Source organism: Argentina anserina, chromosome 5 (assembly GCF_933775445.1).
Source record: "Argentina anserina chromosome 5, drPotAnse1.1, whole genome shotgun sequence".
NCBI lineage: Eukaryota > Viridiplantae > Streptophyta > Magnoliopsida > Rosales > Rosaceae > Argentina > Argentina anserina.
In genome coordinates this window covers 9,395,685-9,418,247 of record NC_065876.1, presented here as the reverse complement: position 1 = coordinate 9,418,247, position 22,563 = coordinate 9,395,685, and the positions used below count along the sequence as shown (strand labels likewise).

General features: G+C 39.2%; 3 protein-coding genes across 3 annotated transcripts; 1 reads left to right on the top strand and 2 right to left on the bottom strand.

Annotated features, from left to right (window-relative positions):
• The first annotated feature begins 13,394 nt into the window (after positions 1–13,394).
• On the top strand, positions 13,395–15,573 carry LOC126794720 (labd-13Z-ene-9,15,16-triol synthase, chloroplastic-like). The gene is made up of 2 exons (XM_050521488.1): positions 13,395–14,424; positions 14,824–15,573. Exons 1-2 carry the CDS (start codon positions 13,468–13,470, stop codon positions 15,454–15,456), a joined length of 1,590 nt encoding a protein of 529 aa, XP_050377445.1. The 5' UTR covers positions 13,395–13,467; the 3' UTR covers positions 15,457–15,573.
• A 167-nt stretch (positions 15,574–15,740) lies between these two features.
• LOC126795459 (pectinesterase inhibitor 7-like) lies at positions 15,741–16,343 on the bottom strand. Its single transcript, XM_050522297.1, has one exon. It carries the CDS (start codon positions 16,341–16,343, stop codon positions 15,741–15,743), a length of 603 nt encoding a protein of 200 aa, XP_050378254.1.
• A 2,491-nt stretch (positions 16,344–18,834) lies between these two features.
• LOC126793471 (amine oxidase [copper-containing] gamma 2-like) lies at positions 18,835–21,988 on the bottom strand. The gene is made up of 4 exons (XM_050520006.1): positions 20,556–21,988; positions 20,171–20,284; positions 19,532–20,079; positions 18,835–19,435 (listed from the first exon to the last, which is right to left on the bottom strand). Exons 1-4 carry the CDS (start codon positions 21,870–21,872, stop codon positions 19,225–19,227), a joined length of 2,190 nt encoding a protein of 729 aa, XP_050375963.1. The 5' UTR covers positions 21,873–21,988; the 3' UTR covers positions 18,835–19,224.
• Between the last annotated feature and the right edge of the window lie 575 nt (positions 21,989–22,563).

The window sequence follows — 22,563 nt, the reverse complement described above, 5'->3', positions numbered from 1 at the left end:
TTTCCAACGGTACTAAATTCACCATATTTCATTGAATGAGATGTCCAATAGGTCTCGTTGAAGTTGACATACAAAACTGGACAGATTTTAATTTATCATATTCAATGTGTCTTTGACAAAGGAATGGGGGAATAGACCAATGAATGACTGATTTTGGTCCGAGAAGGAACCGTACGCATTTTCTATGATGTCAATGTCGACTGCTATACCAAGGTGTACGTTGTTGTTGCTGGAGCTACTGGCGGCGTTAGTGTGGATAGGATTGGTGTTGGTTCACTAAGTGTAGAACTAAACCAATGTCAAAAGAACAATACAAGTCTAATGACAATGCATATGCGCATAGTTAATCACATCATGATGAAAAGAATAGTGTCCCAGCAACACTTATATATATGAATCTTTAGCTCATTGAAACTCATCATCATCTTTAATTAGACGGAATAGAGAGTCCAAAATTGGCTTTAATATGAACATGTATGGGTATAAGTTCTTCCAACCGATTGTACTATGTTCTCTTGAACGTCGCAATCTGACTGCATAAACGCTCCGTGGTTTGAAGACATTTAATCAAGCAATTAAGGTCTTTTGAGCACTTTCAAATCTGTGTCAAGATCCCTTTACAGATTATGTTATGACCACTATCATATGCTACAAATCAATTTTCATAGATACTTGTACTGATCAAGTAACGGAAAGTACTTATGTCCATTACGAGATAATATAACTCATCGTAGTCAATACTAGGATAATGAGACAATTATTGCGCCATAAGTCCAACAAATATAGCATGACTTCATCTTTCTCATTACACTTACGATCAATGATTAATATAACAAGTCTAGTTCAACCTATATTAATTCTTTCCACTTCGGTCAAGTTGCTAAACGTTGATTCTTTACAACAGAATACGAGTATAAGCGAATACATCATCAATTATGTGAGATCAATCCATTAACATACATGCGCATTTCTTATGATCAATTGAGCGATTTCTTTTGTTCTGGAAGATCAACAAAAGGAGTCTGTAGCGTCCCACATAAACTTAGCTGATAGACATGTTCAAATAATATCTCTTGATGATGGGCGAAATATTTGTTCCTACGCACCTCGCTTCTTTTTGGTTTTTGATTCCAGAGAATAATGGTCCCCCTTCATCTAGGTAGGAGCCAAGAACAAAGCTATGACCCTTAATAGTCCATCTTTGTGTTTGCCGCCCTTGTTTTGTGGTGTAATACTATGGGCGCTGACAACACCACAGCCTACAATGGTGCCATTGTCGGCTTCTTTCCCATTGTCAGGGATAGTGCTAACGGTGCTAGGACCAGGTCATATGAAATTCTCCCATGTTCTGAGAGTTCCAACCTTACCGACATATCACAACATTTATGTGCGTTCTCGTCACTTTCGCAATATCAGTAAAGTCATTGAGCATCGAATCTTTGACTTTCTGGAGGTCGATAATGCGTTGCACTTTTACTCACTTTGAGTAGTGCGGGATCTTAATGAGACATAGTGCCACACCACGTCAATTCCTGGTGTTAAAACCAAAATTGAAGCATTCCATATCTCCCCCTAAAGACGGGAAGTATGTCTCATCAAAGTGACCATTTGTGGATATCGCAGGATAGAGATCCACGGTTGTAGATTGGAAATAGCGGACAAGTGTTGGTGATTCATAAATCATAATCAACCAAAATACTTAAGCGTTTCAAGTAGACCCATTTAGATTACTATAATAGAGGCAAATAAATACTTAATCAAATATGCATTACTGAAAAGAATGTTGGGATTGTATCCAGTAACCATCTAGTACGCACTAAACGCTTGGTGAGTTATGGGTCTGTAATGAATCAGTGTCGCTGCATACAACATTATTGCATATCCTCATGCAAAGATCGTACTGTGAATGAACATGAGGAATTATATATTCAATGACGATCCCAGTAGACTTGCAAAACGAAATCATCAAAGGTCTTGGAGGTGAACTCTCCAATGGTATCCAATCGAAAAGATTAGAGTGGATGAAAATGGTGGTGAGCCCATACTATAATGATCATAGCTAAAAACGTAACAAATGCAGCAATCCATGTGGATAACAAAGCGACATGTGACCAACGCGTCGATGTTCTTAACCTATACCATAAAAATACAGCAAAAAGTCTGCATTCAGTTGGATAGGGTTCACTAATGGTCACATTAAATACGTTGTAAGAATGAAATGTTCTCGGTTGAAGCCTTAGTAACTGAATGACTTTCTTGAAATTTAGCAAGAGAACAAGCTTTTCAAAATGAGCGATGGGCATCAGAGATTGCCATGGAGACATTAAAAAACATGGGAGGCATCACAAGCTCTTGTGAAGAAGGAGATGCCGCCACCGACGGCCTGAAGTCGTGGAATTTCTGAAAGGGGCAGACTCGGCCTCACTGTGTAGGGCATGGATAGGCACGGCCTCACCTTGTGGAGCACGGGTGAGGCGGTTCTCCAATCACTTCTGGGACTTGAAAAATGGATGATCATGTCAATTCTTAAGAATTATAATCATCATATCACGTCCAGGATGCCCGAGATGGGCATGCTAAAGCATATAAGAGTTTGAATCACAAAAGTGTGGTCAATCGCATATGATTCAAAAATTCGAATGGAAGAAATATACAAACCTTTCCTGAGACTCTTCATCTTTTCTAAGATGCGGGTCTAACCTGCTTTCTCAGTGGTAACACAAAGATATTCCTCTCCATTCTCAACACAAGCATCAAGATGAAAATTTATCATTGGCATGTATGACCTTTTAAAACTTAGCAAGGCACAAAGATATAAAACACAATCTCTGCACAAGATCCGTAAAAGAACTACATGTCTCGTAGATAAGTGTGGGTGGTCACGCAATCAGCAAAACATTCGATTTCACCACGGGACATCGTCCAAAATAAAATAAGAGTATCAATGACAAGGGGAAGGATTCCAAGTAATACATGTAGGACATTGTCAAAAAGTGGATTGAAAGAAAATAGTACAATTCTATCAAATGTATCACATGGCAATAAAACTACATTTTTCAACTTAAGAGTGAAAAATATGGTATGGTATTAGAGCAGTTAAATACCAAACAGTTAGGGTGGTTATAACCATCCAATAGATGCAGGTGGTCACCAATAACTCAAAATCGGAAATGATAACTGGAAAACCATGTCCAAATAACTCAAAATCGAATGAAACTTTGATGAGAGAATGCTCAATAAATAATATTGGAAATATGCCGGAAAACAACGAGAAAACGATGAATAATCGCCAGAAAATGCGCGGAAAACAGGTGGCGCGCGAGACCAAAAAATCGGCCACTGCCGGCCGGAATCTGGCCGGTTTGGGGGCTGGACTTCAAATCATACTGGAAAGGCCAGCATGAACTAGGCAGTGGTGCTGGAAACGCCGAAAATAGGCCAGAAGGTGGCCACGGTTAGAAACATCGGCAAAACGTTACTGAAACGCCAGAGATCATAACGATGTCAAATTTTGACATTCCGAGGTTTTCTTTTTTTCCAAATGCCAGGTGTGAAATTCACAATGTAGTACTATTGGGGTCCCATGTAACCTAAAAGCGATCAATTTAAGAACGGTAACGAGTTGTAAACGTTGACCATCATGCTATGTGTAAGGTAAATACAATTCTCAAAGAGATCGACTTGTAAACAAGAAATTGAGAAATTTTATTGAATGTCAATCTTTAATACATCACACACGAACTTCTAATTCCAAAATCAAAATACTCTTACAAAGTCAATGAAAATAACAATGGCGGTTGGCCATAACAATACTTGAAATCATGAAGTTAGAATAAGCTTAAAATGACTAATCGAAGTCTGGACTATCCATTATAGGAGCCGGAGGCTTAGCCTTGGAAGTAAGGGGCTCGTGCTTCATGGAGAAGAAGTGAGTCTCGATCTCATGTTTGTCATCCACATGGTTCGATTCTTGTTGTAGAAACTTCTTGTAGGCTGATTATGCCTTGATTATTTCCTTTCTAGCTAGACAATCACGATTAAAGTGCTTGAAGGATGGAGATTTGTCATAACCGGAATTTGAAGCATGAGGAGGCACTCGGGCTCCTTGAGGTTTGGGACGGGGACGACCTCCCCTAATGGTGCGGCACTGCCACTATCACAGGCAGTGGCAGATCCAGGAATTGGAGTACCGGGGGGGGGGCTTGAGTTTGTTAATTTAATAAATAAAAATAATTAAAATATTATAATGAAAAATCTCAAATACGATAATGAGTCTTACCCTCAAATACAATACAAAATTATAAACTAATTAAATTTGACTCTACGGTTTGATAAATTTTCAAAATCCTCAATCACTACCACATTATCAATAGAATTAGCGTACTCATTCTCAATGTGAAAGACCAAGCAATCGTCAAGAAAGTCATCTTCCATCGTACTTCTGAATCTATTTTAATGATATTCATGGCTGAAAATGCCAATTCAATGTGTAATACCCCGAAAATTCACATCTAATTTCCAATAAGTTCCTTGGTATTATTAAATTGGTCATTGTCATATTTTATTTGACGAGAATGAAAACGAAAGTGTTCGAAAGATTAATTGCTCGGGAACGTTCAATTTGACGAGTCTAAGAGTTGACTTTTGATTCATTGGGTTTCTTAGAAAACTTCTTACATGAAAGTCGTAGAACTCGTCGATACGAATTCGTGGACATGTGGCACGCCTAAATCGGAGTTCGTATGAAGAAGTTACGAATCAAAAGGTATTTAGACATTTTTGGGAAATAGTATAAATATGGGAATTAAAGAGAAAAAGGGGGGAAAAATCAGAAATTCGGATCAGTACTATTCACCCCGAAAAAAATCCAGAAATTCTCTCTCCGAGCAGCCGAATTTGGGCCGCCGGATCTCCGCCGTCTGGCCACCATAGAGTTGCGCACCGATCACGTTTGAAAGGTTGCTGCGTCCCCTGTCGATTGATGGCAGCGCCATTCACCATCTCGCCGCCGTTTGGGAGCGGTGAAGCTCGGAAGTTCTCCCGAAAAAACATATTTCGCCGAAATTCAACTCGTCGGATCTCCCTCTTCCGGCAACCAATCGGTAAGATTCGTGTCTAATTTTGAAGGTCTCCTTCCATACTACAAACCCTCTAAAAGATTTAACCCAAATCGTTGTGTGCTAGGAGAATCAAAGAAAAAAAATCGTAGGTTTTTAAATTAGGGCTTTTCGGATTTTGTTAAATTGAAATGTTTAGGCTCTGAATTAGACTTTATGGTGAACTAGGAAGTTGTTAGGAATGTCATTTAGATTGTGGTGGTGAAATTTGGTGGTCATTGGTGGTGGTCGGTGAACAGTGGCGCCGCATGAATAGGTATGTGAACAATGTTCATGAACAGTGCTATGTAAACAGTAAATGTGAACCGTTTTAGTAAAACATGAACAGTGTTTTTGAACAGTATTTAGTTGTACTGAATTCGTCACCTAATATTTTACGTATCATTTTCTAAGCATTTTTTCATGATATTAGGTGACCGACGAAACGAGTGAGGAAATTACTTTCAGTGTCGTGGAAGTTGCACGCAGGAAATAAGATGAATAAACCTCACAATGATCATCATGATCGAAGTAGTATTATAATTATTGAATTTAGTTTGAGTTGTCATGAGAGGTAACAGATGGGTTACCGGCTTATGAGTACCTATATTTTTGGATATTAGGTAACAGATGGTTGCCCAATGTTTGGCGGCGTACTAGCATGAGGGGTAATAGATGAGTACCTGAGTCTCATGAGTACCCGTATTATATATGTATTTCGGTAAACATATGGGTTTCCCGATTCTCATGAGCACTTATATTTTCAGATATTATGAGACAACCAGATAGGTCGTCCTGTGACTCATGAGTACATTTATAATTAAATGTTTTCAGTATTTTTCTTTTGTATTTATATGCGAGTTATATTGTTGTTACTCATACGAGCTGCAAAGCTTACCGGGTTTGTATTTACAATCCCGGTGCACCTATTCGATGGTGTATGAAATAGTTCTACATGTGTGGATTAGCAGAATTAGAGGGTTTTCGCTGAAGATTGTTGGAGATTTCTTACTGCTGTTTGTGGTGAGGATTGAGTGAATTATACATTTCCATTGGTTGTGTATTATTCAAGTCGACTGAGTCATAATGTGGACTCAGTTTCGATACACTGTTATGATAAGATGATTTCAATATACTTGAGATTGTTTTAGAGTTTTCATGGCTTCGAATTCGAATTTTTATCATTTGAAATTCGGAGTCGTGACACAATGCTTGTCATAGACACTGGAATAGTCAAAACAAGACAAATCAATATGTGAATCATGGGATAAAATTTCGACTTCCTTGTTTGAATCAAAATGTGGCACAACTCATCAATGGATTCCAATTTCTTGAACTTTGGATCACTTCGCATATCTTTCTCATAATATCATTCTTGAACTTTGGATCACTTCCCAAAATGTGGCACAACTCAACAGTGGATTCTAATAGAGTTGAGTGGGATGACAGAGAGAATGGAGAGCTCAAAAGGACTCGCTGCCAGTTCTTTTGGGAGCTAAGCAACTAAGAGATAATTAAGTGAGAGAGAGTGGAGAATCACGCAGGGAGCAGAGACGGGAGTGTTGAACAACACTATTTTTTCTCTCTGTTTTTTTATGGAAAAGAAAGACTTTCGTATTTACGTTTAAGTATTGCCTCTTGAGAGTTGCATGGATGTGACGTCTCATGAAGATGAGAGCTTGAGTCTTGGTCATAGGTGGGAAAATAGTAGGAGGGTCGGCAAACATGTCTTGAATCCCTCGGCTCTGAAAAGCGAGCTCCATGTTGGAAATCCAACGGTGGTATTTCTTTCCTTCAAGATCAAGAAGACTAAATTCCGTTCGCGATGGCGACGACATCTACAAAACAAATATGAAATCGATTAGATTCAAGTGTAACAAGAATCAGAAGGGGAGACATATATGGTGACAAGAAAAATTGATGCAAACGGCGATACTCAGGATCACACCCAAAACAGCGGTGCACTTAGGCGACCACACAAAATCGATCAACTTCCATTTCAAAACAATCGTGACTCCCCCAGGACTGTCACACGAAAATCATCGACCAAAGAGAAGAGTGGCGAGTTCCCTCGTTTGGCCTCATCCGCGGTATAAGAACGGCGGGAGATTGAAGTCAGGCGAATATTGCTCTATATAATATATCTATAGGTTCAAAAGCGGGAACGTTAATTAAAATTACCTTTGAAAGTGTGGAGAAGCCGGGAGTAGTTTCTCTTAAGTGAAGATGTTGCTCGTTAAGTTCGCGTTGCTTACGTGAATATGTAGGGAGGAGAAATTTTTAATGCTTTGATGCGGGGTCTTGCGGGGTAAAAAGTTGATTTTGAGGAACAAATGCGTCGGAGGCCTTGTGGAGTTACGAGGCTACCGAAGATGTGGGGCCGTGCAAGGCATTCGTTGACGAGGAGCGTCAACGGACAAGGTGCCGGAGGCCGGTGAAAAAAAAATGTTTTCTAGGGCTATAAAACTTTAGGATTTTAGGGCAAAGTGCGTGATAACATGGTGCATGATAATAACTGTCTCTTTATTGAATTATATGGGGCCTATATATAGGCATTACATAACCACAATCTCGTAGAATTCGGAGTCCTAATCTATTACAGAGATTCGAATCTATCTCTAATATGAAACTTAATAAGGCTAAGACACACACACGGATAAAATAGTAATTTTCCCATAACAGTATTTTCAATTTCAAGGATAAATTTTAAAATTTATGTATTTTCAAAATTACGTAGATATGCACTAACAATTATTCTTTCCCTTTGCCACTTGTTTTATTCAGAATTATATGAGATTGTTGTTCCTACACCAGAGCTAGTTTGGCTTCAAAAGCTGATGCAAGTCCTCCTCCAAGCCTGGGGCCGTGCGCTACTGCAACAGATTGTCTTTCATGCTGTCCAAGATAGAGGTGTTCAGTGGGAAAAACTATAAAATGTATTTTTTTTAGGTAAGGGCTAGTGCAGCCGCCCTCAATCCTTTATTAATGAAACGGCTAAATATAAAGAGGGAGGGACATAAAGCCTAAACTCCGAATAATTAGATACAAGAACACAATTTGACTAACAGGAGCCCCTCTTAATTGTACGTATTCAAACATGCACCAACTAGTAAGCGTTGACATACCAGACATCTGAGCAACATCATTTGCTTTACAAGAGTGACATATTGGAAAGTTAAAACTCATAGTGTTTGCACAAGTAACAAAATACCGAGAGAGCATTAGAACAATTAAGATCACTTTCGCAACATGCTGCTGCACAGAAAACCATCCAGCGATATTGCGTCTCATCTTGCCACTAGGAGGTTACGACCATTTCACAAAGTCAGAAACTCGCTACCGTCCTAGGACAAACCGGGCACACGAGATGCTTAAACCAGACCAAACCTTACCTCTGCCTACTAACATATAGCAGGCTATTATTGAAAACATGAAGCATAACCATAAAAAACAAAGTAAAAATTCTGGACCTAAATAGAGTACGCGGCCCAAATACCAAGAAGCATCAAACCTAATTCCGACAACCACACCAAGACGTCGATCTGCAGTCGACCCTCCACCAATCCCGCTGCCAATTCTTGCCAGCCTGCCCAAAACCCCATCGCCGATCCCATCACTCTTGCTTTAGATAATCACAAAGCCCATATCGGGATCAGGACAACTACAACCACTCAAACCTCCCCCTTTCCATGGTGTTATTGTTCCCATTGCATCATCGTCGTCACAGCTTCTCCAACCCACAACCACACTCCCCGGACCAAGACCAAGCCAAACAACGACAACCAGATCCAAACGATCAGATCTGCACGCCAGCAAGCTCGATCTCCACCCCACCCGCACACCTACATCGGATACATAGCCAAAGCCACCGGTCACACACCAGACAATGTATTGGTGGCATAGCTGAACATATTGATCTTCATGCCGCTAATACCTTGACTGGGTTCTCTCTAGGACCACCATCTACCGGCAACAAAGACCACAATTGCCTGTCTGATGACTACGCCGTGGAGGCATGTCGTCGGACTGGACATCGAAACACCAAAACACGCGTAGGGTTTAGAGAGAGATCTTTTTTATAACATGTATCTTTTGTAATGGTGGATGTTGTTCATGTCAATGTTCATATTGAGAAGACAATAGTGCAACAACAATAATAGTTATCGTCATGAGTAATAATAAAATTGTTACATGCATGAGCATGTCTCTCCATTTATTTTTGGTGTATCTTGTCCTCATTAATATAACATAACTCGATAAAGAATGTTATGTAATTTTTTATTTAATAGGATCCTTATGTAATTCCCATATAAATGTCTTCTTATCATTTAATAAAATTATTTTTCATTCTAGTCACTCATTGTTTTATTTCAAGTTTTCTTTGAATGAGGTTGCGCGGTTACCATCAAGCATTCATTAATGAAACTATTAAATACAAGAGGGGACATGAAATCTATACCCTTAATTATAAAGACTTGAGATAATATTAGAAGTCTCGACAAACAAATACTCAACAAAACATCAATTAGTAAAAATATCTGTTTTAATGGTGTCTCCATTTGTTTTAGAAATGCGGTGACATAGTGGAGAAATCGATACGTATATAGCACATACTAGTCGGACTTAGTCTTATATTTTATTATTTTCACATTTAATTATTTTAGGTTTGCAGCACTTCGCTCATCTTGTGATTAATAGTTTTGAATTGAATGTATCCTCAGAGCCGTGGATAACAATTTATCAATTAGTACTAGACTACTAGGATACGTACTAATTCATATACTAGCATTCCACGCAGGCGAGGCGGTGATGCATGAATGATAAATAAAAACTACCAACACGTAGGTAACGGTTAAGATCGAGATTGGAGACATCGAGTCAATCTGTGAGCGCTAGCATGTACTAATATAAATGTCTGCGGTTTGGTAATTTTTGCCTTTGAATTTCACCAAGAGATTACGTGCATAACCAGTTAAAATGTCTTGTCTTGCTGAAAGTGCTGTAACATTAATTGACATCAGGCACGCACAGCCTCTTTCAGAGAAAATCATCCCTCAAAGGAAATCCGACGCCTCCATGTAGTAGCGTTGAGCTTAGCAAGACGCCTTATTTGAATCCTAAGTAATAGAGTCGAATGTGAATGGAGATAAGATAAGATGAACACATATAGCCATGATTTAAGTCAAATCACGCAATCACTAATCGGCATTTGATGTGAAGGTGTCCATCATATTTAAAACAGAAATAAAAATGCCACATTAATAATGTCAGTTTGTCACTGCATTATTTGATATAAATTTGGCGGCTTTAACATCACAAATTTAAAAATTTAATTTTAAACATAACATAATATTAGCTGGGAAAAAACGCACACTCATAATATTCATATCTCCCATTTTAGCACTTAAACTTCCCAATATTTATGAATAAAATTAGAAATATTATTCTTAGAGTACAAGTTTGAATAAAATTAGATATGACCTTAGAGAGATGACAATAAATTTAACCGATTTAAGAACCGTAAGACCTAAAACTATTTCCAAACATTCAAAGAACTTTTCTAAGAGATCATGAGATATTGAGATGCATGCATGTTCTCCCACACGTTATGTGAATCTCAATTTGATCTTAATTATTGTTGCAATGTGGATTCTTATAATTATGTCTACTGTTAGGTTTGATTTCACCTCATAATTGACACGTCTTATTGACGAATATTAAGGGTGTTAGTGAATAATTATTGGTTTTTATGAGAGATGCAAGTGACTGTTGCGGAATACGGGAATAGGGATAAAACTGGAAAATTAATGGATAAATTTGGAGAGGAGGCCTAACTAGGGGTGGATTGGTATGTATACCAACCTCATTTTTCCAATACCATGTACCAACCAACATATAAATAGTATGAAAAATTCATTATTTAAACCAACCAATAACATTGGTATACCAAGTTACCAACTAATTGATACTCGGTTGGTACGGTTGGTAATGAGCTTCTATCAATATGTTTATGGCCCAAAAATTGAGAGGTACAATCTAAATAAGTAATAGCAAATAACAACATAAATACAAAGTTTTATACAAATTCAACCAAATTACCAAGTACAAAGTCATAAATTAAACATGTTAAAGTCCAAAAATTATAAATTTAACAAAAATCTACGGTTGAGATTTGTTTTTCACTATATCTACGGCTGAAATATTTATCGATACATATAGTTTTTAAGAATATATATATTGTTTAGCATGAGTTGTTGTGATTGCAATGATAACCTAGTGGTAGTTGGCTTCAATTTGAATGGAAGAAGACTAATTTCGACTCATCATGGATGCATATATTAGGGTTTTTTTCATAAAAATTCTATTTCGGTTGGTACGGCATACCATGGTACACGAAAAATTTGTACCACCTACCAACCATCTTATGAAGTATGGTACGGTATACTGTACCGTGTACCATGTACCAATTTAGTGGTATACCAATATATTTAGTACGGTTGGTATATGAATTGGTTGGAATGAAATTGTGTACCATTACCACCCCTAGGCCTAAGTGCCAACTCCCTTTTTTTTAACTCTAGTTTCAATTGATCCATCGACCATCTAGGAGAAGTTGACATCGTGAGAACTTAGGATCTTAATATCTTGTTCTACGTTTGCGTCTTGAACATAATTGTAGAAGAAGATTGTACCAAGAATATAATTGTACGTAGGAGAAGAATAATGTACCACTGGTCCAGGTTATAAGTTTCCCGTTGCAAAATTTCTAGTCTAATATAAGAATTGGACCAGAATGTGATGACAATAATACCTAATGGGCAGGATACCCACAGGTATTCGACCTTAATAAGGGAGTGTTTCGGATAAAACCGGGTAATGGGTATGTGGATTGTATTTTCATCCCCATCACCATACCCACCCAATAATATATTATATATTTTAATATAATTAATTAATATATTTACTCAAATAAATTAATAGATAAATTAAATAAATAGAAAAATATTAATGAAACATGAGGATTAAGCACATGATATTGGAATTTTATTTGTATGCAGACTTTTTAATATTATTATTATATTTTTGAAAACGAGTATTATTATTATTCTATGACTTGTATCCTTAACAAGATTTGTATTTTTTTTGTTGAATTAAAGTAAAGACTAAGGAGATTATTCATTCAAAAAAAGGTAAGGAGATTATTTTATTATGATATTTGACTTTTTGCCCTTTTACATTTTCGTATATAAGAATTTTTTTTAATATTGAAATAAAGTATTATTAACGAGTAATGAGACAGGTATGAGAACTTAATCACTAACAGGTATGGTTATGGGTACGGGGAATCCCAATTATCCTATTACAGGGATTGTGGCGGGTATGAAAATACAAATGAACTCAGGTATGAATAAGGTTTTTCAATCCCCTGATCATTATCATCCCTAGACCAGATAGTCCGGTACTCTAGTGCTCTTGTACCCCCGGCCCTTTATTTATAATCGCATAAGAAGAACTCAATAAAATAACGGCAGCTGACTTTTTATTTTTCTAATGAGAAATTGACAATGAATCGCATTCATTCCGCAATAATGCCATAACAACTACGTGCAAAGATGAAAGATCAAGCAATTATAATGACAAGCCACCCTAAAAGTTATTTAACCTACTACGTTTTCAAGGAAAAAATAGATGCACACAAAGCACCGATAGAAGTTATTCAATAAATTAAAAGTCTGAAAATCGTCCAGAACAAGTACTGAACATGACTAGAACCAAATACAAGACAAAAATATAACTCCCCAAACCCTAATTTTAGCAAAACCAACCCATGCAAAGCCTAAGACATCAATTGTATTCCCTAAATCGGAAGATTTGTCGAACCTAGGGTTTGAGGAGGATATTTCCCCATAAAAATCAAAATCGATCAGACCAAAACCCACATGAGAAAAGGAAAATGTGAGTGAGAGAACTCAGAGAAGTTTAAGAAATAGATTCCAGCCACTTGAACCGACAACGCTGACCTTTAAATTCAATGATCTTGTATCCAATGAACATGTATAAATACATATAATAGTCGTATAATGCATCATTAATTAATTCAACCGTGATTGTGGCTATAAATATGGAAATAAATTTTTCGCTCACTCTTACTGTGCACACCTCATAAATAAATTACAAGTGTCTTTTATGATAACCATAATTATAAATTTGTTAAGAAAAATGGTACTTATCATTTTTTGTGTAGGCATGGAGTATGCACGATAGGATTGGATGACAAATTTGTTTCCTTATAAATATTGATCGAAGAAACCAACGAAAGTCTCCAACTTCATTCATTCTCTAACTTGTTTAGTGCCTACAGTTGTGCCACATGTTGCCATCCATGTGGGATGCTAGCAGCAGTTTGAAGTATGAAGATCTCAGAGAAGCTCTCACCATCTTCCTCATTATCTTGGCACCTGTTAGTTTCTGGTCCTTCCGGACTTGGATCAAGCACTCAAGGAACCCGAAACACGCTCCATTGCCACCAGGTCCTCATGGTGTTCCACTACTTGGTTACCTTCCATTTTTACGTTCCAACCTTCACCACCAGTTCACAGACTTGTCAAGAATTTATGGCCCGATTTACAAGCTCCAACTCGGTACCAAACTAGGTATTGTGGTCAGCTCACCATCCCTTGTGAAAGAAGTGGTTCGTGATCAAGACGCAATATTTGCCTACCGAGACCTTACTGTTGCAGCACGAATTCTTTCACATGGAGGATCGGATATAGTCTTCGGCCACGGTCCAGATTGGAGGAGGATGCGCAAGGTGCTCGTGAGCCAGATGCTAAGCAAAACCAACCTTGACGGTTGCTATGCTCTGAGGAAAGAAGAGGTAGTGAAGTCAACTGGTCATATTTTTAGAGACAAAATTGGCACCCCAATTGATATGGGAGAATTTGCATTTTCCACGACCATCAACATAACCATGCGCATGTTATGGGGTGGGACTCTACAAGGAGAGAAGAAATCTGATGTTGCATCCGAATTCAGGAAGGTGGTGGAGGAAATGGTCGAGTTACTTGAGCAACCAAACGTCTCGGACTTTTTTCCTGCGCTTGCTAGATTTGATCTACAGGGAATTGGGAGTCGAGCAAAGAAACTTCTGTCAGTAACGGATAATATTTTCGATTTGGCCATAGAAGAGGAGATGAATAAGGCTAAAAATGAGCGAGTGCCAGAAGACCATGGAAGGAAGGGCTTTCTGCAGTTTCTCTTGGAGAATAATAATCATCAAGAAAGTGAAGCATCGCTTACAATACAGCAAATGAAGGCCTTGCTCACGGTATGTTGTCTACAAATTGCTTCGAGTTACATTCCATATTTTTCTTTTTTCTTGTACTGCGCGCTCCTAGTTCTATCGAAGTTGAGGGACAACTTCGTATGTTTTCCTGAGGCTACGTATACAAACACCTTTCAGGCTTTCAGTGGAAGCAATTTGTTATTAATTAGAAGTTAGGAGCATATATATATATATATAGTACTCGCAAATAATAACATAGACAATTAGAAAAATCTATACCCAAAAACACTTTAAATCAATCACTTCTAATACTTTGATTTTTGTTGTTCTCTATATACGTAATAATTTACCTCAATACGTACAGTCTCAAAAGGATCGTTCGGTTTTTGTTTCTAGCTATTTCACTAATTCATTTGCACTCGTATTTTGTAAATTACACAGGACATTGTGGTGGGAGGAACCGATACCACAGCAATAACTATAGAATGGACAATGGCTGAGCTTTTGCAGCATCCGGATAAAATGAGAAAGGTCCAAGAAGAACTAACAGAAATTGTGGGGATGAACAACTTTGTTGAAGACTTTCATTTGCCGAAATTGAAATATTTAGATGCCGGAATTAAAGAAACCTCCCGATTGCACCCAGCAGGGACCCTTCTACCACCGCGCTGCCCTAGCCAATCCACCACTATTGGTGGCTGTCACATTCCCAAAGGTTCGAGAGTTTTTCTGAATATGTGGTCCATTCATAGAGACCCTAGCGTTTGGGCCAATCCCTTGGAATTTAGACCAGAGAGGTTCCTAAACACCGACCCTAATAACAGCTTTGATTACTTGGGCAATAAGTTTCAGTTTCTTCCATTTGGTTCCGGGAGAAGAATATGTGCTGGGATTCCCTTGGCAGAGAGGCTGTTAATCTATGTGTTGGCTTCGTTCTTGCATTCATTCGAGTGGAGTTTGCCTGACAATACGAAGGTTGACCTTTCGGACAAATTCGGGTTTGTGACTAAGAAGGTGACTCCGTTGATTGCTGTACCAAAACCCAGGTTATCTAACTTGGAGCTATATGCTTAGTTAAATCTCTTGAATTGCTTCACTCTATATATAAACTTGCAGTATGAAATGATCTATTGTACAATTATCCATTACAATATAAATAATATTATAATAAAAACAATAATTGGGAGTGTCTGAATTATTATTCCGGGTGTGTTACACATATTTTATTTTTTGGGGTCCAATTGAGTCTAAATTTATTCATGATTCATTTAATGATAATGAAGACCTCAAATTCGATTCATATAATGATAATGAAGTGACCTCACATTTATTTCCGAAAATTCTATGGTATGGCAGGTTTAACTTGATGTGGCGTAGCTGTTGATAAATGTTAAAGCGATACTTATCATACTTTCAACTTTCTTAACGTAATTGGCTGTATCAATCTCTACTTGTCCATTCAATTTACGATCAGCAAAATCATCCGTGCAAGTGCTCGCATCCGTTAATGCAGCACTAACCCAAGTTTGAACGTTACTTATTTGTAGCCTAGAATTAGCAGGGACGACTATGAGAGCCAATTCGCTTTTAGAACTTTGGAGCTCCTTCTCGGTGGCCTTGAGCTGCTTCACACAGTCGCCCATGGCTTTATTCTCCACAGAGCTCAAACCTCTAGTTTCTGCAAGACGATTTACTCCAGTTTGAGATTGTTTAGTGAGTTCAAGGGTCACATTGAGGGCGGTAAGTGCGAGTGTTTTGGGGGATGTCTTGATTTCGGTTGCATACATTTGCAGAGAGTTGTAGCACAAGTCGGGATACCTTGAAGCTTTGCATGATGATTTAATGTAATCGGTGTTTGCCTGGCTTGGAACCGATCTGGCGGCTGTGCATGGTCTTAATTGGTCAAATAATAGGAACACAGCCAACGATAGAACAAAAACATAGACCCGATAACCTTCCATTTTTCATCTTCTTTTGAAAATGAAAGTTGAGATCTTGGCTTTTTAAGGGGAAGGATATACCTATATGTAGAAAAACTTAATTAGCTTGTTAATTAGTGACCACCTATATATGATTCTTCAACTATATATTAACCAGAAGCTAGGCATCTATCTGGTTGAGAGTAAGTTCCTTATTTTGGTAAACCTAAAATTATATTAACTAGAAGAAATGTACACAACTATAGCATTCTCTAAACAGATAATCACCGGAACCCTTAATTAAACTAGGAACTAATTGACAAAATAACCAGACATGAGGAGTGTGTGTGGTTAATTTGTTATGCATCAAGTCATCTATAATATTACAACCATATGTTTATTGATCCTTAAGTATGTAGTTGCTCAAAATAACAATATATATACATATACAGGCCGGATCGAGAGCAGACAGTCCGTACGAATGCGTCAGTGATTCCGGCAATGCGCAACGACGGTGGATTGTGCTGACCGTACTCCCCCTTCCAGTGCTCATGTCTGTGCTGGCCGGCTCTCCATCGTTGGCCCATGGCGGCTGAAATCTGCAAATTTACAGAAATTCCAAGTTTATGGAAATTCTACAAATTCCGGCCGCCGTGGGACGGCAATGGAGCTTCAGCCAGCACATACAGAAGTGTTGGGAGGGGGAGCACAGCCGATACGATCCGCGCCATCGTTGCGCGTCGCCGGTCGCCGGAATTACATACGTCCACTCTCGATCCTTCATATATATATATATATATATATATATATATATATATATATATATATATATATATATATATCCAGTCTGATCCAGTCATCAAATCATCTGTGTTCTATATGTTGACTCCCTATCTCTTTTAATCGGGTCGTATATCTTCTATTGTGGTATTGTTGATGTTGCTATTTGATTGGACTTCTTCTCTATATTTCAGGCTACAGATGAAAGTCATGAAACGAGAAATGCTAGTCTGGATCACAATTGTAAATGCTAGATATACAGTCGTTATTCATACAATAAACCACCCTGACGAGCATGCAAGGTTCGTCAGATCAACGCCGCGCTGGATGATCTTGCGGTTGAACTTCGCACTCGAAAGTGGTACCCAGCTCGCCGTTGTTATCTCCTCGATGGTCAGCATGGGATAGCCGGAGTGAATAACGGTCTTGTGTACGGAAACCTCGCTTGTTTCCAGGGGGTCGAGAGGGTGGTGGGGAGTGTCGGAGGCGTGGCTGCGGTGGTTTTTGTTTAGATGTGGCTATGGACACTGGACTGAAAGCGGTTTTTGGAGGCACACCATGCTTTTTTTATTTAATTATTTATTTAACAAATAAGGGGGACAAAAGAACATGACCTCTTATGTCGGATAAACTCAAACAAATAGGATAAACAAAAGCTCAATCTGGCATGTGTACACTCACCCATACAAAACCATATATAAAAAAACCTCTAGCAAATAGCAAACTCTCAGCTAAGAAACTCTTAATTAAATAACGGGATGAAACTGGTAGCATTGGAAGACAGTTGTGAGATACCAAGAATAGAGAAAATAGACATATCGTGATGCCTCTTACAAGGATGAAAAGAGTGCAGAGCAGACTCTCTGAACAATTCTAAGAGATAACGTTGGGCTTCTAACACAAAAATCTTACTTTCGAAATGCACCAGATTCCTAATAATCCAAATAAACCAAATTAGATTACAGGAGACTAGAAACCAAAGTCGACGTTTAGGTTTTAGGAACGCTGAAACACCAACACCATTAAACATTTCATCAAGGGTACCGGCCCAAGGCGAGAATGAATGAGAAAATATAAGACAAACTCATTTTCCTAAAGCCACAATTTCAGAACAATGCAAAAGAAGGCACACCATGCTGAGTTGATCATGCAATTGAGAAGCTCAGCCGCGTACGGTGGTGCGTAAGGGAGGTGACCCCAAGTGAAGAGGAGCAGAAGCGCAACGCAGATAGACAGAAACAAAAAGCTGAAGAAATTTCGAGTTTCCATGAAGACAGAGTAATATACAGTAGTACTTCTTGGATTTATATATATACATACAAAATCGAGCGGACCAAAAATGGCACAACGTTTTGAGTTTGTGAACGATCGTTTTAATTTTTATTCGGCATATTTGTTCTCTTGTGCTGAGCTTTTCAGGAACGACGTCATAGTAATATATTCGCACAACCATTTTCAGACTGCTCTCCACCATGCACCAACTCTCTAATTATACCCCTTTTTTTTTTAATGGGGAATATCTTATCAACTCACGAAGCTAATCAAACATATAAAAACGAAGATGTTTATTATAATTTCTAGCTAGTTATATAAGCTAGGGTAAAGACTATTGGAATCTTTGATTCAATTTCCACAAACTAGTTACTTTTTACAAAATACATTGGAATAATTATTTTATGTACCCGAAACACCACGTGATACAGCTATATGATGTACTCAGTCAATTATATAACTCCATAATGTAGTAAATATGTACGCGATGAAAAATATAAAATATAATTTAAAAATGAATAATCATTTAGAAACAAACAGAAATACCTCACGTGAATTATGTACCGGGTATATATAATAATTTTTCATTTGGTCAAGTTGCTCGATCAGTTCGATCACCAATGCTTATACTACCTAGCAAATTAAGTAATTAACTAAAGCTAATTGATTACTGGCTGATGACCCTATATAATTCTTTTTATTTTTCGGGTTTGCTTGCTGTCCTACAAGTTGTGATTAGATATCAGCCCAGCCCAGCCCAGCCAGCCCAAGCATGCACAGAAAACTCAAACTCTACCAGAAATAGCTTATGCGATCGAATTGACCAACGTCCGAGGACTCAAGTTCCACATGAGAACATGGAATGCATTCGCTAAGAAGTAGCAGCAGCCACACAAACAGGCAGATCCGTCTCAACATTAGGCGGAGTCCGAAGGATGGGGTTGCTCTCAAAGAAATTTACAGGCTTTAGATCGAAGCTTGCTGATACTGTAGGCATTATGGGGAAGTCTTCTTGACATGGTATGTGATGAAACCCTAATGTGTACCAAACCACAATGTCCTTATTCTCAATTTCTCGATCCCTACAGATTAATTCAATGAAGCCAATTAATGTATTTGTTTAGTATGATACTATGTACGTAATCAGAAATTGGTACAGACAAAGGTGTGTGACGTACCTATTAGACCACACAGCTAAGGTATCTTCACCTTGGCTCTGGTAGACGAACAACCCACCGGCCCACTGCTCGCTCCGGTTGTACTGTGTAACCCATATTTGATTGTTCGTGAAAGCACCCCTCTTTTGAGGAGGATCATCAAGATCAAGCAAGCTAGCAGCAGTGCCACCGGGAACTACTTTATAACCGACGGGGTTCCCAACCCTGGTCTTTTTCGACGGATTGATCACATGGAACTCAGACGGGTCATAGAGTTTTAGCTTAACTTGTGCATCCTTCTCCGTTTTAGCCACATTTCTAACAGCTTTCAAAAAGCTTTTCCTTGGTGACTCACTAGGAGAATTTTGCTCTCTTTGGAGATTCACTTTCACAAACGAATTTTCAGAGCCGTCCACGTCCATATCAAGGTGAAATGTGATGTAATGATCATGAATAACTCCTATAACGTTTTCAGATAAAAGTGTGCCGTAGAGGCTTTCTTGGCCAGAGACTTGGTTCACGTTCTGATAGGGTGTGCCTTTCACCATCAAAATGCCACTCAGTCCAACCTGTTTATTTTTCAGATATATTGGGTAATTAACAAAGGAGCAAACAAGATTGGCTTTTAAATTTTTATGAAGCAAAGTGATCGTCACTAACCTTAATTCTGATTAGTCCATCTGTTTGAAACTCCCAGTCGACAATATAGTCATAGTTAGCAACTGATGCCGCCATCCTTACCACTAACGTTACTTTTGGCCTTACCTCTCTAACCTGTGAAAATAATTAGACATTTGAATCATAAACCCATAGATCAACAAATCTGGGTGGAATTGGCTACTCATGGGGCATGTGTTCCAAATAAATGATTTCAAATGCATAGAATGCATCCGTGCACTATAAACAAACCCTATATATCTCCTAATCCTACTTAGGATAGTACACTATTTATTAGTTCTAGATCGATGTAAACTAAAACATTTCTACTATACATAAATATAATTAGATTTAATTTATGTCACATTTACACGATCAAGTTACTTACCTCCATGCCTGTTATGGGGCTCTCTGTGTGGCGCCACCCGATATCACCCGCATAGCTCTCAAATATGCATATCATATTAGATCGGACATAAGGTGTTCCGTCGGCCGCCACAAACACCCCATCTATATATTGAGCATTACGCGGGCAGTCATTTAAGGGTTCGAGAGGCATAGACTGCAACCCGAACCCGTATTCACCCGCGTCCATATAAGTCTTGAAGTACCAAGCATCGGTAGGGTCCATGTAAGGCACAAACAACTCGGAAGTGAACCCCTTGTACATGACATCCCTCAACTCCCCCGTACCAGGGTCTCGGACCTTCGCCTGAGACACGATCACGCCCGCCCTGGCGTCAGGCTTCACGTGAAATTCCCAGTTTGCCCACTTAACCAAGTGGTCATCCTCTACAGTAAAACTCGGGCCCTCGGGTTGCTCTATTGATATTGGCTTTAGTAGCTTGATAACTTGGTTGTGCTTCTGAGCGGAGTACCTATAGTCCGTGTTGGCGGCATTCGGTATCGGAATGTTGGCGCCCTTATCTGAAATCTCCACCACTTGTTTGGTGTCCAAGTCAAGGAGCACGGTCAAGCCTTCGATTGGCCTCATGTAGAAGTTCACCGTGTCCTTCATGGAGTAGCACTGCACCTTAATCAGCCTCCTGTTCTCCTCCGTCTTACCGTACCACCCCGTCGAAATCGGCAGGCAAGCCAGGTCCGTCAGATCAACCCCTCGCTCGATGATCGTCCGGTTGAACGTGGCGTCCACCAGCGGGGCCCACGTGGCCGTGGTCATGTCCTCCATGGTCATCATGGGATAACCGGAGTGGGAACCGGTCTGGTGCACGGTCATCTCGCTGGTGGCCAAGTCGACGGTCGACACGAGCGACTCACCTTTCACACGTGCGACGACGGAGGCCTTCCGGGGGAACAGCGGGTCGCCCTTTTTCCATTTCAGGACGAGAGGCTTCTCCGGCTCCTCGAGTTCGATGGAGTGAAGCGCGTAGCCAGCAGAGCTTGAGAAAATGGGGTGGGAGGAGAGGATGGTTTTGATTTTGTTGATCTCTTGTACAGTGAGCGGGTCTAGTGGGTGGTGGGGTGTGTCGGAGGCGTGGCTGCGGCGGCGCGTTGGGTTGTGGCGGCTGCTTTTGAGGTGGGTTGGTTGCTTGGATTGGAAGCGGTTCTTGGAGGTGCACCATGCAGGGTTGGTGGTGCAGTCAAGGAGGTCGGGTCCGGAAGGGAGGTGAGACCAAGTGAAGAGGAGGACGAGACCGACACAGAGGGAGAGAAAGAAGAGGCGGAAGAAGATTGGGGTTTCCATATCGCAGTCACTGTTTCAGAGTGTTGAGTGTGATCGTAGATAACAAAGGTTAAGGGTTTGTGGTATCAGAGAGGGAGAGATAAGGGTTAGGAGAGAAAGATTCCAACTTCCAAGTAGAAGATGGGTCCAGGCCGGCCGATTATAAGGACAGCCATTACGTACTGCCCACTACCATTCAGGAAAATTCTATAACGTTGAATTGATACCATTCATGTTGAATTGATAGCGAGTGACACATGTGCTTGATGACCTAAACGTCTCTCTTTCGTGGCTGCCACTGGGGACGTATAGAGATTCACGATGATATTTAGTATTGCTGTCTTTACTTCATGCAGAGTCACAGAGTGCCCAAATGGGAGAAGAATCTTGTGAAAATTAATCCAATTACTGTACTTATGTTGTAATTAATTAATTATATTATATTAGTCACGCATTCATGCATAGAGTATAATCAATATAATTCATATGTGAAATGTCTTGAGTAAATATCATACATTTTCGGATCCTAACGCCAAGGAGATTCGAGGAATTCTCGACTCCTACAATCCCCTTCTATCAATTCGGTATCTATATATTATCAAAGTCAGTTTCAGAAACGTACTAGTCCTTATCATAATCATATCAACTTGTCGAGAGAAAAAGACGAAAGAGATTGATCAATCACAGCCGCCCCCGGCAAATTTTATTCATC